At 40.6% G+C, this 13,455-nt stretch overlaps 1 protein-coding gene across 10 annotated transcripts in view; it reads right to left on the reverse strand.

Annotated features, from left to right (window-relative positions):
- The window catches only part of brpf1 (bromodomain and PHD finger containing, 1), a 74,315-nt gene that overhangs the window by 34,192 nt on the left and 26,668 nt on the right, over window positions 1–13,455 (reverse strand). For all 10 annotated transcript variants that reach the window (XM_031566812.2, XM_031566813.2, XM_031566811.2 and 7 more), the window contains 4 exons: window positions 9,197–9,325; window positions 8,630–8,993; window positions 7,180–7,464; window positions 2,715–2,993 (listed from right to left, as the gene is read on the reverse strand). In XM_031566812.2, the coding sequence (XP_031422672.1) occupies window positions 2,715–2,993; window positions 7,180–7,464; window positions 8,630–8,993; window positions 9,197–9,325 (1,057 nt within the window). The remainder of the gene's footprint in view (window positions 1–2,714; window positions 2,994–7,179; window positions 7,465–8,629; window positions 8,994–9,196; window positions 9,326–13,455) is intronic.

Raw genomic sequence — 13,455 nt, forward strand, 5'->3', positions numbered from 1 at the left:
TGAGAATGAGAACCAAAAAGAATCCATTTTATGTTAATCAAACAATCGTAGGCGATGACGTGTTACTTGGCGCCCGGTGACAAAAGGCCATGTATTTCTTTATGTTTTCGCTCCCCTTGATGAAGTCAGTGTGCCTGTGCTGGATTGACAACGATTTGGCAACTCGTTGTCCACAAATCCGACATGCCTTGAAAAAAATGTGCGTCTTTTTCTCGTCGTCGTCATCCTCCACCCCAATCCAATCTAGCTTCCATTTTTCGAATGAAAATGTTATCTTTTGGAACCTGATGGTGACGGAGACTGTGTTTGCTGATCCTCATTTCTCCTCACACTCGCAGTCACAGGTCTGATTAAGAAGCGCTCCATTTATAATTTTTGTTAGAATGTTCGGTTCAGTCAAGGCGAAAATCTAAAAAATGTTATGGCAACTGGACCGGGTCATATAGGCTACAATGTTTTTGACAAGTTCATTAAATTATTATTAGAGGAAATTATGGGGGGCGCGAACACTCTCCAGGGGGGGCGCGATGTCACAGACGGAGAAAAAAAAAAAAACGACCGCCGACCTGTCACTGGTTAGTGAAAGCTCCCTCAGAGGCGAAATGCAAGGGGCTGGACTGACCCAAACAAATCAAATACTGTTTTGCTCCTGATCCACCAATCAAAACGGAGACTTATCATTTGAACGCGAGTTGCGCCTACGCATCCAAGTATAAAAAAAGGCATGGTAAGCGCTCACCCTGAGAGACGACACTCTTGTTCGATTTCTCTTGTTTCCTCTATCATTCAGATATTCATTGCTTTATAAACAATCTTTTTAAAGACTCACTCCTTCCTTAGTAGCCTAATACCTTACTGCACTTGCAGTAGGTCTATTCGTAGACTATTCTAAGGAGTACTTTGCTCCACGGTCTTTTTAAAAAGCTCGTAGCCCCTCTAGCTAGCCCTCTAGCTAGCTACCTTCTTCCAACTGCAGCTAGCCCTTTTCTCCTTAACACCTACCTTTACCGTTTTTGATCATCCACCGTGTTGCAACAAATAAAACACCAGCACTTGAATACTATTTTGTGCTGTCCCTGTCTACATTGTGTAGCCTACAGTTCGTTTTGTTAGGAACCATTGCCTAGCACATCCCATCCATTATTCGTGTGCAATTCGTTCACAGCCACACATACAAACACACTCACAAGAACACGGCGTTGAAATTAGAACTGTATTAACTTCACACACACTGTATCAGCAAACAAACACAACTATGGACACGTTTCTGATTAGTAAAAGTCAGAAAGAGAAGCCTGTGGACTTCTTTAAACATAAACATGATGGCCTCCAGCAACAACAAACCACCATCTCCAAGCAGTGTCTGGAGGCATCGTATGTAGTTGCTCATAGAATTGCTAAGCTTGGCAAACCCCAATTGCCGGAACAATGATTTTGCCGGCCGCGCAAGACGTGAGAGCGTGCAGCTGCTAAACTCATGTCAAATGACACTGTATCACGCCGAATATCAGAAATCAGTTTAAGTCCTATTTCAAAGAGGACTACCGTTCATTCGCCTGAGTTCGGGATCCATTTCTCTGCTCAGCAGACGAGCTGTCAATAGACATGAAAGAGCAGCTGAAGAGTGACAGTAGACTTAAGCATCTCCCCTCTTTCGTCATTCTGGGTAGCAATGATCAGCTTTGCGACATAGCCTTAAAAATGCTCCTCCTTTTCGCGTCGACATATTTGTGCGAGGCAGGCTTTTCAAGACTCACTGCGCTCAAAACTAAATACTGCAACCGCGCACAGATCGAGGATGACCTTAGGATATGTTTGTCAAACATTGCCCCAAGATTTGAGGACCTTTGCAGGGCAAAGCAGGCTCATGTCTCACATTGACAGACCTGTAGGATTTTTTTTGTAAAGATCACAAGAGGCCCATAATAATAACAGTATCCTAATAGTAATAATAACACATTATTATTATGATAATTATAATAATACAATAATAATTGGTTGATAATCATTCATTATAATAATAGTAACATAATGATGGTGATAATAATGAATTGCCTACTAATAGGCCTATTACTGATAATAATAATAATAATAATAATAATAATAATAATAAAAAAAAAAGAATGGTAATAATTAATTGTCTGTATGGGCCTAACAATAACAATAGCATGTCAGGCCTATCAATAACAATATGCTATCTATCTATCTATCTATCTATCTATCTATCTATCTATACATGGTGGTGTAGTTGAGGGCGGTGGCGGCGGGCCGCGGGCGGCGGGGGGGCCCAACTACCCCTAACCAGCTTTGGGGGGGCCCAGCTTGCAAAAGTTTGAGAACCCCTGCTCTAGACCAACTCATTCCCCACACCACAACTCATTCATATGATTGGTTTAACATCCTGTCAGTTCCCAAATTGGTTTGGGAGACCAAATATCTGTTCAGAGGTACTCAAATTCATCCTCTCCCCATTGCTACAACACATCAACACCTGTGACTTCATGTACAGCAAATCTGAAATGAATCCAATAAATAAATAAACCAGAAAGTCACTCTGGTCATGTGGAGATCATGTAACAAGCATGTGTTGTCCTTGCTTTGTTGTGGTGTTTTATTGTACATGGTGATTCCCCTTGAGCACTTGAGCTCTGTGTAATGAAGTTCATTCCCATTATAATTTCAACAGAAAACAAATAACTGTTGAATACACATACCAGGAAGAGGGTCATCGTTATCGCTCTCACTCTCAGAGCTGGAGCTTGTGCGAGGACTGCGCATTTTCTTCTTCTGACGTAGAGGGTTTAGCAAGGGTAGTTGTGGTGGCCCAACTGAACAGCTCACACCTGAAGACCCTATGTGCAGTGCATCACGGTTCTTTGGTGGCCGTCCAGGCCGTTTGGGTGGCCCACCAACCCTGGGGTTCTTCTTGGAGAAAAGGACAGAGGTCCGGCGGCCCACTTCTGGAGCCAACACAGACGAGGAGGTACTCATGTCTAAAAGGCAGGACAGAGATATAGAAAGACACATTTAGAGATTAAAAAACATAAATTAGTAGTCAAATTAATGTTAGAGCACTCTTCAACAATCACTGCAAAAGGACAGGTGTAAGGTGTTTCCTTGGTTGAATGACAGAATGACCAACAGTAAATTAATTACCATGTCAATAGTTGCTGGTGGACTTTCCTGCCTTAAGTGTAATGTCACTAGACAAGCAGCAGAAGGTAAGAGCAGTCCTCCCATATTTTAATTATTGTTGTTGAAAGAACCTCTGCATGCATCTGGTTTTTCACTTTAGTAAGCTCGCCGTTTTTTTATATTTACAATTACCCGAAGAACATTTTTCACAATAGCAAGTTTGATGAAGTAACAAGCTATATTTTGACTCCTGCCTATTTTGATGTGTCACCATGCTGTCTGTACCAAACATGGTGTCAAACTATGGACAGTCAGCTTCAGCATCAGGTACCCTATTTCTGTTTTGAAAAACTGGAGACTACAACTGAAAAGTGTGATTTTTTTCTGACTAACTAAAAGAGGTTGCAAAACAAGTTCCATTCGGTTATCCTTCATTATATTGCAACTGATTGTAAAATTCGAACAGGCGATTTAGTCTTAGTGCCATTCTCTGCTTAAGATATTATGGCTCATGCATGAGCTCCGTGTAGTGCTAGAGCCCACTCGCCTGTGCATGTTGACAACATATTTCACTTCCTTATTTATAGTTAGTGATAAAGGAAATGGTCTGCAGAGACTTGTTAACATTGAACTATTATATTAACAAAAACTATGAACAAAACATATTATTAAATGGTGTCATAGTGTGTAATATCTAGGTAGGAGACAATATGACTGAATGAAGAAATGTATTTTAGTAGATAAATAAACAGTCAATTTCAAGTCAATGCAAAATTGTAATCAAGTGCATCAAGATATAAATGTTCACAACCACTACAACTAGGTCAAGGTTATTTCAATTCAGCTTCTGTTGTTTAAGTGAATGGATAGAATTAGGTTACAAATGTTCTGTTTACCTATATCATAAGTAAGGTAAGCCAATTTCAGTTAAATGTCTCATGAATTAGTCTTATGTTCCAAAACAAATCCATAAGCAAATTTTGTTATGTTGTGGTTATGACTGGCCTTGTTAATATTATCATAGCATAAAGAGGATGGCACCATCCTCAGGTGTATTCAGAACTTTCCTACTTCCCAGTTGCTCATGAATGCGCAATTGACTGTTCGCAAAAGCCCCGCCCCCTTAGTTACTGTTGCTATGCCCGTCAAAACTCCCAGGACTGTCAACCCAAAAGCAATGGCATAGATGGGGACAAGCGCTATCTGTCAGTGTCAGTGATTCTTTTTGGAGTAATACCTCCGCGATATCCTCCAGATGAAGGCAAAAGGGACTGCAATATGCAGTAGAAGGATATATCCAAAACATTAAGATCAACAACGAAGGGAACACAACAATAATCGAAGCAAAAGCATACATGTCTCAATCAAAAAATGAGAAACCCCACGACCTCTTCATTAAATGCAACCAGCACAACCTTGTAGACCAGTTATGTTCTTGCACCGCTGCGTAAGTTCTGTATATAATATTTCAAGTTAGCTTCTAATAAACGACAAAGATTTTGTATTCTTATTCTTTATTCTGTCTCTGTCGAGAGACTCTGGAGAGGTTGCATAGGATGGTGACAATCTAGAGTACAGTACAGTAACAGTAGTGCCACGGGGGCTCAGGTGCTTGCACTGCCGCTTCACAGCAAGAAGGTCATGGGTTCGATTCCCGCAAGGGGCGCTATTGGCTCTGGGGGGCAGGTGGGCTATCTCCGGGCCTTTCTGTGTGGAGTTTGCATGTTCTCCCTGTGTTCACAAGGGGTTTCCTCCAGCCCAACAGAAAAACATGCAAAAGAACAGAACACATGTCCATCCCTGACCAAAGATGGACAGTTCACTTGGTCCCCGGGTGGTTACAAGCTGCCCACTGCTCCTGGAGGAAGGACGGTCCAGGATGGGAAAAAGCAGAGAATAAATTCACCGCGACCTCAGGCCTGCATGTGCGTGTGTGTCCTTTGTCGCCTCCATATATGCACGTGTGTGTTGCAGTGTGTCGTGTGTGACATTCAAAAACCTGACAATTATTAACGTAGCAGTGTGCAGCAAGATAGCTGCTAGTGACGTTATTGTTCAAGGAATGTGTGTGCATGTTGCTGAAAGTATTTTACAGTCACTGTAACTTGCTTGTAAAATGATGATACTGATGTAATGCTATGGCTTTGTATCAGATCGCCAGGTTAAGGCTCTCAGGTTGTGCCTTATGCACTTGAGATACTCAGGAGTAGGTTGCCCATTCACAAAATGCTACAAAGATTAAAATCAAATAAAGTTCATAATAGCATTTTGGACGTTTTGGTCAACATTGATACTGCTGTTAAACTCCTGGCAACTTGCTGGCATTTGCTAGCTAGGAGAGCTCAGCGTGCAATTTTACAGACTGTAACATTAACATTTTGACGGTAACATTAACATTTTGATTTTAACATTAACAAATTTGTTGGAGCGACTAGTTATAGTAGTGGTAATAGAAGTAGTTGACATGAACCATAACTGTTTGGGGATGTTCTCTCTACAAGATAGCTTAGTTAGCTAGTTCGCTAGCTAGCTGCAAGCAGCTTAATTTACTTTGGAGCAGACATGCGTGTTTGTTGATCTTCGATATATTGAGTTGGGAGTGGGGTCTCCCACACTGTTTAATCCACAGCCGGCACCTTTCCTCCTGTGTTTTGGGCTTTGGAAATGCGAAAAAAAAAACAATCCCTCTAATCTCTGAGGGTACCTTGTGTCAGATCTACAAGTCCCGTAGGCACACTGGTTCACCATGTTTCTCAAACCTCAAATTTTGACTGAGCCTCTTCTCAGTAGCGTTTGCTAATGTAGGATTGGACGAGGGCCATTCTAGGGAGGAGTTTTGCGAACGGTCAATTACATTATGTATTTTTCATGATTGTGACATCATAATTAAGGTGCCTTGCACCTGTGCTTCACGACACTCAGGCTCCGTTTCTCTCTGTTCCTCTTCTCTATCCTCCCTTTCATATTTTTCCTTCTTTCTTTTGTCATGTCTGTCTTTCACTCTATCAATCAATCATTCTCACCATCTCCTACCACCCCAAGGCCTTTCTCTCTTTCCCACTTTCACTCACTCACTCTCTCCAGAACCTCCCTCCACTATATCTATCTATCTGTCTATCCCCCGCCAACTCCTCTTTCTCACTCTCTCCATCTCTCTGCATCACTCCCATTTCCTCTACATCTTTACCATCTTCATTTTTTTATCCCTTTATGCTGCATCATCTCTCCTATTTTCAAACTCAAATATATGAAACCAATCATTCTGCTCCCTCTCTTTCACTCCCTCTTTTTCTTTCTCTCTCCATCACACCTCCACTCATCTCTGTGAACCGATAAAGACAACCTTAACTACCATGCCAACACCCTAGCAACACCTGGACTACCATAGCAGTACCCTAGTAACTGCCTTAGCAACCATCTAAACAACTATAGCAACACCTTAAATCACCACCTTAGCAACCACAACTACTCTAGCGACAACCCAGCAACCACCTTAGCAACCACCTAATTTAACATAGCAACCACCTTGGCAACCACTGTGACACCCTAGCAACCACCTGAACTACTAGGGGGATGGGGGATATTTTTGACCCAAACATTTTAAATTGCATAATGACAAGTGAGTAAACACCGTTTTTACAGTTTCCATTAAGCAAAGCAGACAATGTATTAAACCTAATATGAATGTAGGTTATAGGATAAACTATTTTACATGTTAGAAGTACAACATTTTAGTGTAAACGATATTCTACTAAGGAACATTCTAGTTCAATAAGCAGAGGGTCCAATGCCATAGGCTCAAGGCCAGGCGCAGGTCAGCACCGCTGCTGAAAAAAATCCTACGGGAAACTGGTGCATACTACACTATTTAAACTGAAGTGCATACTACACTATTTAAACTGAAGTGCATACTACACTATTTAAACTGAAGTGCATACTACATTATTTAAACTGAAGTGCATACTACACTATTTAAACTGAAGTGCTTACTACACTATTTAAAGTGGCATATAGAGTTTACATTCAATATACCATGTGTGCTACCTTTCTCTTGGCTGCTGCTTTCCTCATCATCTTGACAGGTGCTTACAGAGACATGATGGGGTAGAGCAGACACTCTGTCCTCCGTAGGCACTCCAGCGTCGTCGCCTCCTTCTCGCTGATGAGCCAGTTTGCGCTTAATGACAGTCATCTCTTTCCGCAGGGCTTTGGCACGCCGGGATCGACCAATACTGTGCTTTCCAGAGCTGACTTCCTCAAAGCGTACTTGCAATATTTGCAACTGCTCCTCTAGTGGCAAGCGCCTGCGATTCTCTGGCAGAAGTAGGTCTAAAACAGGGACAGGGAAACATTTTAAGGTCAAATATTGCATATTAAATGACATAATACTGAAGTATGAGCAGATCTATGGGCCCCATAGAAAATAGCAAGCCCATCGGTTATTAATGGTCAGCTAGCATATAATATAAACTCAAGTACTTAAATGAAGACATACAGGGGTCTATTTACCTTGACTAAGTTAAAGTAACTTATAAATATCTATATCAATCAGTCGGTGTTGGTAGAGACACTAATGTCAGTCTAGATATCATTCAATCATATAAAAGTTGTCATGTTTGCCAAACTTTTCACTGCCCCCAATCTGGGGAGTATGAAATAACTTATTTTTCCATTTTGTCTCCCACAGTATAAAAAAATAAAATTGCCAAATTAACTGTGCAGAATCGCTAAGGATTAGTTTTGAATTGCTTGCCATCTCTGTGCATCCATGACAACGTAAATGTAATCATGGAACCATCAAGGAAAGGCAGGGACTCCTTAGGGATTACGCAAAGTTAAAATCTTCTGAAATGCCAACCTTATGGGAATTACAGAATAGTTGCCCCCTTTATCCGTTGATCTTAATCCCCTAACAATAGTCAGGAATAATTCCAATAGGAGGTAGCCAGATGTGAGTTGACCATTGTATGCAGATGTACTGACATGTAATTGGTGTTTATCTTGCCAAATAGTCATCTTTACTGCCTGTCTAGGAAAATGGGGTGGAGAAAGGTTTTAGGGTTGGGGGGGGCGTTGGGGGAGGAGGTCATCCTTGATCTTTGGAAATCCTGGAAATCTCTATAACCTTGGTCTATGATCTCCTCAAAGAAATGGGGTGGGGCAGCGGGGTGAAAAGTTTACAACTGTATATTTTCATTTGGTTTACTACCTGGCTGTTGTAAACCAAATATCAATAAATATCGAATAGGAGGTTTCTATACCTTCATTGCTGGGTTTGGCTTGTGGTACAAAAACAAAGCAGTACACATTTGGTTCATGGCTCCCAATCTAAACAGTGAATTGGTATAAAAAGTAAGGGCTCAGGCCATCTTGGGTTTAAATTTTAAACATTAGTGATCCGGCAATCGCTTGATGCTTGGTCCCTTATTTAGAGTAAACTAGCCAGCTAACAGCCAGTGCAAATACCAACAGTAGGGCTGGCACTGATCCTCACCTTCCTCGATGACTGAAGCCATCCTCTCCTGCTCCCACTCCTGTTCCCGCTCACTCTCTCGCTCACAGTCTTGCTCTCTCTCTGGGCTTGGTTCCCGTGGTAAGTGCATACCAGATTCATAGTCATACCCAGTATGTTCTGCCTGCCGTCGGGCTTGACGGAGTATAAAGCTGCCGGTCTCACGGAGTCGGAGAGCGGCACGATAAAAGACAGTGTCTTTGGCATTGTACTTAAGACAATTATTGACAATAAGCAGGAAGTCAGCCTCAAAGGTTTGGAAGTTTGGATAGTGATGTCTCTCCAACAAAACCCACATGGTCTGGAAATCCATTGGACGCTCAATGTGGTCCAGGTAGTCAGGCACCTAGACAAAATTCAACTCATTAACACACACGCACACATATATAAGCAAATACACATGAGCGGACTACTGTTTGTGTGTGTAAGCCCTACTGTGTGTGTGTGTAGGGGGTTGGGGGGTGCGTCTGGGTGTGAATGTGTTACTGAGATGACAGACAGAGATGAACAACAACACAAAGTGTCACAGAGCATGTAGATTAGATGTACCTCACTAAGGGGTACGGGTTCAGTGAAGAAGTTGCTTGTGTCACGTTCCTGCAGTTGTTCCAGGGTGCTGCGCAACAAAACTAAGAAGGGAGTCAGCTGCATCTCCAGTGCCAGCTGCTGTATTTTGATCTAGGACAGAAAAAATAAAACATTTACTAACCTACCTGAAACAGAAATTAAATGAAGGCAGAGATCCCGTTGTAAATAATGATGAGGCAATAGGAAAGAGTAATATAACTTTCAGACCTTATCAATTATGTATCTAAAAGTTGTATCTGATGATTCATTTCTACGGTCTCATCAAAGGTCTTCTCGTTATTTCTGACATCCCACCCTATTAAGATTACTGCATTGATTAGTCAGAATGTCTGAAAAGTTACTGGAATATGTTAATCTAACACAGGCCTTGCGCACAGATCAGTTCAACTTTGCTCTCGGCCCAAAACAGGTGTTCCCCATCCCACTGCTGAACCATAGCACCATAACAACAGACAATCTCCTGGTTTCAGTGCTGATAGATCAGTGTGATCACCGCCCAGGTTCTTTTTAACAGCACAGGAACACAGAACATTTACAACTCAGACATAATGCTATGTACTGCCTTCCGAAAGTTCAGAAACACACATACACCACATACTTTCCATGATATAGTAGATGTACCCTATGTTTAGATTACTTTGCATTGATAAGTGAAACACAAACTAAAAATGTCAATTTGATTTTAAAAACCTTTTGTAGATTCATCTGTTTTTAGTGAATTTTCAGCAGAATAAAATGAATTTTGGTCTGGATGCTAAAAGTATGCAAAGCTGAAATGGCTACATTCCAGTAAGCTTTTCAAATATTCACAATGACTGCCCAAAGATGATTCCCACTGATTGGACACTGTTACTCAAACAAGACTGCATGACCCACTAGGCCATTCTATGACAGACATCATTCCAAATGACTGTTTCCTTTCAAGATATATTTTCACAGCTTGGAAGTACACTTGATTGGGCCTCATTCTCGAACACAGTTGAGAAGATTTTAAGAAGGAATTTCTTCTGAACTCCACATCCGGTGGATTTATGAACAAATTTGGCATTCATGAAAGTTCTCTCATCTGGGATTTGTTCTGAACTTCAGAAGACTTTCAGAACGCGAAATAGCAGTCGTAAATCGGCCACAGTTTTCTCAAATGCGATTCCTCAAAAAACCACAAGATGCCCCACTGGGCCGCTCCGTGTTAGAAGTGTTAAGGGCTGAATTTGTGAGAAATCGTTGGTGATTGCGTTCACATCAACTAAATAATTATAAATATGAGAATATTTGTATCATTAACAATTACGTTTCACATTTATAGTCATGATTCTACGAGGCATCGTGATGTCCTAAAATAAATAAAAGGACTTCACGAACACTGATGTAAGTGAATAAATAAATAAGCACTTAACTCAATCGCGTTGATATAGCCATTGTGGAATAGAATGGACACATCGCACCTCTGCACCGGTGAAGTTAGATCTGCGTTTACTCGACCGGTGCTCGCTTTCCGCTTTGACATGACTCGCTTACGAGTTGCTTTCGTGTAGATTCGGTCGATTCTGACTGCACACGTCACTACGGTTGCGTGCCCTCATAAGGAGCTGGCGGGGCGTATGCAAATCCAGGTGCACGAGAACGCGCTTTCAATTTAAGGAACCTCTTCCGGGGAGCACAGCTCAGAACACATTTTCAGGCGTTCATGAAACTGGCGGATATGTTTTTCTTACGTTAGTTTTCTGAAGTCCGTAAGAAACATTTCAGAAGAAACTTCAGAAAATGTTCGAGAATGAGGCCCATTGTCTTGATCGAAAATGCAACTGGGATCAATCAAATACTTATCAAATGGAATAATGTGCCACTGTTATAAGCGTGATATTATTTAAGGGATAATGTATAGTAATATTTCTATATTAAATATAACATTATTACATATAGATATATAATAATATACAATATAATGCTATTTAATATCTATCTAGTAGTTTTTATATTTAGTATCAATGAAGTTATGCAAAACTACACAGCTAGCAACTGCACCTACCCTTTTTAGCATTTCTATGCTCATCAAGTGTGATTAACGGTAATAACTAAAAGCCCAAACCTTCCTAATTGAATTATTCTGCCACAGAATGACTAACCATTCGTTAGTATTACACCATACGTTAGTATTACACAATTTGTTAGTATTACACCATAGTGGAATAGATTTGGAAAACTAGTAGATACAGCATACTGGTCAATACACATATCAACATATTACGTTTTTGACTTCCAATTTTTCTATCATGGCAGTAAACACAGGCAATGATAATTCAAATCATTCAAGTAGTCAGTCACATGGCTTTAAAAGGGTGACAAATGTTTTCTTGTAGCTTGTCTAAGAAAGTGATGAACTGGATAAGTGAATACATTAAAAGTAGTCACTGTGACAGTTATAACCTCACACCCAAAAAAAGAGGAAAAAAATAAATCTTGTAACATAACTCATGCAACTCTTAACACAATAATAACACACAAGCTAAAGTTAGACAACTCTTTATGTGCACATGACAAGTCTTTATGAATGTTTATGACTGTCATTAAGTGTCATTCAATGTAATTTCTAGAGTCAGTTGACATTATTTGGGATGTCATTTTTATGACAATTTGACGTTAACCAAGAAAACATAGCATGTAACTGTTTGTTATGACATATGGTACCAATGTAGTTGGGGTCAGGGTCATGACATTGACAGGTTATGTTGTCTTGGTAAATGTCAAGATGTCCTAATAAAGACATCCCAAACAATGTCAACAGTCATAAACATTCCTAAAGACTCCTTCATATTCATGACCGGTGTCAGGTCAGGCTTTATGCCTATATAAAGTGTTATTGAATAGTTTTAATTTATCAAGTATAGTAGCCTTACTTCTCTGGCAATATTGAAGCCAGCTGTATCAGATACAGCAACTCTTTTTCTACATACACTCTCTTTTTTCTTTCCGTCTTGTCAGTTTATCCAATTTCATGACTATAAAAACAATATTAAAAACATGTGCTTTGACATTAGCTTAAAGAGATATTCTGAGTAGACTCGGACTTGATTATTTTAAGCTTTATCAATCATTAGCTGTACTTAGCGGCCAGCTATACCATATTTTTTTTTTAGGAAAAATACTATCCCCTCCCTACACACACACACACACAAATATCTCATTCACATTGAAAACCATTAATTGAGCATTTATTTAGCGTTATGGTGTTGCATGGGAATGGACGCTAAATGTTCAGTCCAATCATGAACTAATCCCCTGGTGACCTGTAACAAACTATTATCTTCTGGCACGCTTGCAGTGGAAATAGCAACTATTGATTTAATGTGTTAGAGAAGGGCAAGGGGGAGGGGGGACTCGTCAGAGCACCATTTAAAATACGGAATTAAGTGGATTCTATTCCGCCTTTTATATGCGTTCATTTAATTTTGTTCACAAGAGGCTGCTAAGGCTGAGTTTGCTAGCTAGTGTAACCTGCTTGTATACAAGCACAGACCCGTCTAACTCAAAACATGGGAGGCAGATGTGCTAGCAAGAAGGCCAAAACCCTGGGGGTGCTAGTGTCTGTTTTTAGCACGTCTCTTTAGGTGTCAGGAAGTGAGGTTTACTCACTGCACAGCACTGTCCCCGCTGGCTACCGTTACACTGCTGCCACCACCAAGCTTTAACAGAGATCTGCCAGATAACGAGCAATTATGCTTCCAATTATGCTAGCTAGCTCTTTATGTTAGCTAACTTTGACACATTTAAAAGAAAGCTTCGACTAACATTCATGGATAGATGAACGTTCAACACATCTTCCAGAAGTCTTTCAATCTGTCAAGCCGTCAAAAGTCAGTATCTCACCAGACAATGTTATATCATGCAAAGCCCATGCCCATATCCTACAGCCTACCTTCTCATTTACAGGAATGATACAAAGACATTAAATGGTATTCCTTGATGCTCCAGGAGGAGCCAGGTTTCATTTTGTGGACACTGAAATAGAGACTTATTTCAAAACAAAAATGTGTTGGTCAAATAATGGGGCCAATGTCATTCACCATCCCTGAAAGACCTGCAAAAAACCCTGATGCACCACATTTGGTTAATTTGTGCACAGTATATTCTTTTGCTGAGTCAAGGGACATAAATGACGATCCTGCACAAAGCCAACAGTACAGACGCTCTGACCGTTCAAATCATGTGTCAATGTGAGA

This window comes from Clupea harengus, chromosome 4 (assembly GCF_900700415.2).
Source record: "Clupea harengus chromosome 4, Ch_v2.0.2, whole genome shotgun sequence".
NCBI classification, from domain to species: Eukaryota; Metazoa; Chordata; class Actinopteri; order Clupeiformes; family Clupeidae; genus Clupea; species Clupea harengus.